Below are 3,263 nucleotides of genomic sequence, written 5' to 3'. Positions count from 1 at the left end.
CTCAATCCTCTAATCCCATCCCCCCAACCCAACCCTCTAACCCGTTTTATTGCTGGCTGCCAACAGATTGCAGCATCTAAGCTAGGGCGAGATGGAGGTAGCCAAGTTACAGCAGGAAAGCATCTACATTGTACATTGGGAAGTAGTCTGATAACTTGTGACTTAGGACATTGCATTTAACTTTACTATGGTCTTATGACTCTTAGGTCATTGAGCAGACTGCTGAGTAGGCACAATCATCAAGTCCTCATACTGATCAAGATACTGTTTGCTATTCTTCCTTTAAATAGTGGTGAAGCATATTCTGTTAAGTATTATGTTGGAGTGGTTTCTTGCAGGTGATTTAAAAAATGTAAAATTCTGGTTTTTGTTTGAGTTTCTTAAGGGTTCAGAAAGGTTACATGTAAACCCAGGTATTGCAGCATTGAGATAATTTTATTTATTCATACTGCTAAACTTTATTAATTGATAGCTTTTTGATCTTCAAAGAAATTAAATCAAAAATATATTCAACAAGGTAGAGGAGTGTAAAGGGAAAATTTCAGATTGTGACCCAGGCAGACAAATGTGTGGCCTTATCCAGGAATGGGAAGTGGAAATGTATGAGAAATCAGGTATAGAGTTGAGGGAGAGAGGAATTTGTGCCACTGTTGGAACTTAAAAGTCAGGAGAGAGAAGTCACAGATTTTTAAACTATTTGTTGCCATTGCTACAAAGGCTGACATTTATTTCCTATCTCTACTAATCCAGGAAACATTTGACACAATTTTTGAATAAAAGCACATTTAACACAAGTCACCCCAAGGTGCTTCTTCAATGAAGTATGATAAAACAAAAATAATAGAGTCACATTGGGAGATATTATGCTAAAATGAGCAAAGGTTTAAGCAAAGAAGTAGATTTGAAAAAAATTGTCTTGAGTGAATTAAGGGGGGCAAAGAGGTGTATGAACAGTATTTCAGAAGTTAGGGCCCATATAATTAAAGTTACAGCCACCCATGATGGGGAAATCAAAATCGGGAATGCTCAGAAAGCCAGAATTAGATAAGCACAGAAATGTCACAGGGCTGGAGAAGATTACAGCAATAGGGATGGTGGAGGCCATGCAGGAATTTCAAAACAAGGATGATAATTTTGAAATCAAGATGTTGCTTTCTTTCAGTACTTGTTTATTGTTTGAAGTGATGGCAGATTTGAAGGTGAGAAAACAACTGACTGTTTAAAAATTAAATACAATAACACATGCTTCTACATGGGATTTAAATTCATTTTCTTGGTTCAAAGGCAGGTCACTACCACTCTGCCACAATAGTCCTTAATTCCTCAGACTAGAGTCTGAGGCTCAACTATCTTCAGTTCCTTCATTAACAACTGTCCTTCCATGTTAAGATCAAAAATGGTTGTTTGTACTGAAGATTGCACAATATGCATCATCATAATTCACCTTCTCATGCTAAGACAGCATGTGAACAAATGAAACAAGACCTGCGCAACATTTAGGCTTAAGCTGATAGATGGTTTGAATGTTGTTTGCCACTTAAGTACATGGCAATTACTTTGTCCAACTAGACAGAATCTAACCATCTCCTTTTAGATATTCAGTGGTATTACCATTAACATTCACCTGTACCAGCAAAATAAATACTGTGGCTACAATGTCAGATTAAAGCCTAGTAATACTGCATGGCTAATCAACTTCCTTACTCCCAAAGTCTGTCTACCATCAACAAGGCAGGAGTATGATGGATTCTCCCCACTTGCCCAGAAATGTGCAGCTTCAACAACACTCAAGCAGCCTGACACCATCCAGGACAAACTAGCTCACTTAATTGGGACCACATCCACAAAAACTCATTCCCTCCACCACCAATGCTCAGGAGCAGTTTGTACCATCATAAAGATCGTTCCTTATTAGACTCATTCTTCACCTGAGGCATAATGATTATCAGGTTAAACTCACCACCCAATGACTCTTTCTAATGAGAGAACAGTCTTATGCTCCTCTGGGAATATGGCGACTTGACCTTTGCTATATGGTTAGTTCAGTTGGCTGGATAGCTACTTTGAGAAACAGAGTGACACCAACAGTACTGACTGAGGTGACCATTAAAGTCCCGCCTTGTCAATCTTCTGAGGCATGGTGACCCTCAAGCTAAACTCACCATGAGTCATCTCTCTCATAAGAGAAAGTGAGGACGACAGATGCTGGAGATCAGAGTCAAGTGTGTGGTGCTGGAAAACCACAGATCAGGCAGCATCTGAGGAACAGGAGAATTGACGTTTCAGGCAAAAGCCCTTCATCAGGAATGCTGATGGGCTTTTGCCTAAAACATCGATTATCCTGTCCCTCAGATGCTGCCTGACTGGCTGTGCTTTTCCAGCACCACACTCTCGACTCTCCCATAAGAGAGGAGCCTCACAGTTCTCTGGAATTATGGCAACTTTACGTTTACCATTTACAAGATGCAAAAGAGTAGAAATTCACCATGGCTGGTATATTTGCAACATTTAAGAGGCATTTGGATGGGTATATGAATAGGAAGGGCTTGGAGGGAAATGGGCCGGGTGCTGGCAGGTGGGACGAGTTTGCGTTGGGACATCTGGTTGGTGTGGACGGGTTGGACTGAAGGGTCTGTTTCCATGCTGTACACCTCTATGACTCTTTGGACAGCACGTGCTAAACCCACAACCACTTCCTCTAGAAAGGAGAAGGGCAGCAGTTACAATGGGAGCCCCACCACCTGTAAGTTCCACTCCAAGTTGCACACCATCCTGACTTGGAAATGTATCACTGTTCCATCAATATTACTGGGTCAAACTCCTGGACTCCCTCCATAAGATGTAACTACAGAAAGTGGTTCAAGAAGGCACCTTCTCAAGAACAACAAGGTAATAAATACTGACACCCCACACTGCCTGCCTGAGTGAGTGAGTGAGAGGGAATGGGGTTCCATCTGTAACACTGGGGACAATGAGGCAAGGAAACAGGACAACAGGCTGCGCGCGCATCCTCCTGTGGGGCGTGGGGAAGGGATCGGGGGTCGCACGATGACGTCGTTTCCTGTGCCGGTGACCCCTGCGAGACCTTTGACCCGGCGGTGTAGGGGTTTGTTTATCGGTCGGTACCATGGCGGGTATTAAAGGTGAGGGAGCGGAGCGGAGCCGGGAGAATCGGTGTCAGCCTCGCCGCCGCTGCAGCTGCTGCGGTACCCGGCTGGAGGAGGGGGACCTGCGCTCGGGAGCGGAGAATGGGTCTGCAGCCC

At 43.4% G+C, this 3,263-nt stretch overlaps 1 protein-coding gene across 1 annotated transcript in view; it reads left to right on the top strand.

Annotated features, from left to right (window-relative positions):
• Positions 1-3,039: 3,039 nt before the first annotated feature.
• leprotl1 (leptin receptor overlapping transcript like 1) overlaps positions 3,040-3,263 on the top strand; it is a 43,474-nt gene continuing 43,250 nt past the window's right edge. Inside the window, exon 1 of the mRNA XM_043720428.1 lies at positions 3,040-3,143. Within this exon, the coding sequence (XP_043576363.1) occupies positions 3,128-3,143 (16 nt within the window). The 5' untranslated portion in view covers positions 3,040-3,127. The remainder of the gene's footprint in view (positions 3,144-3,263) is intronic.

The sequence above is a fragment of the Chiloscyllium plagiosum genome, chromosome 2 (genome assembly GCF_004010195.1).
Source record: "Chiloscyllium plagiosum isolate BGI_BamShark_2017 chromosome 2, ASM401019v2, whole genome shotgun sequence".
Lineage (NCBI taxonomy): Eukaryota > Metazoa > Chordata > Chondrichthyes > Orectolobiformes > Hemiscylliidae > Chiloscyllium > Chiloscyllium plagiosum.
The sequence above is the reverse complement of the archived record's forward strand: the minus strand, read 5'-3'. Positions and strand labels throughout refer to the sequence as shown.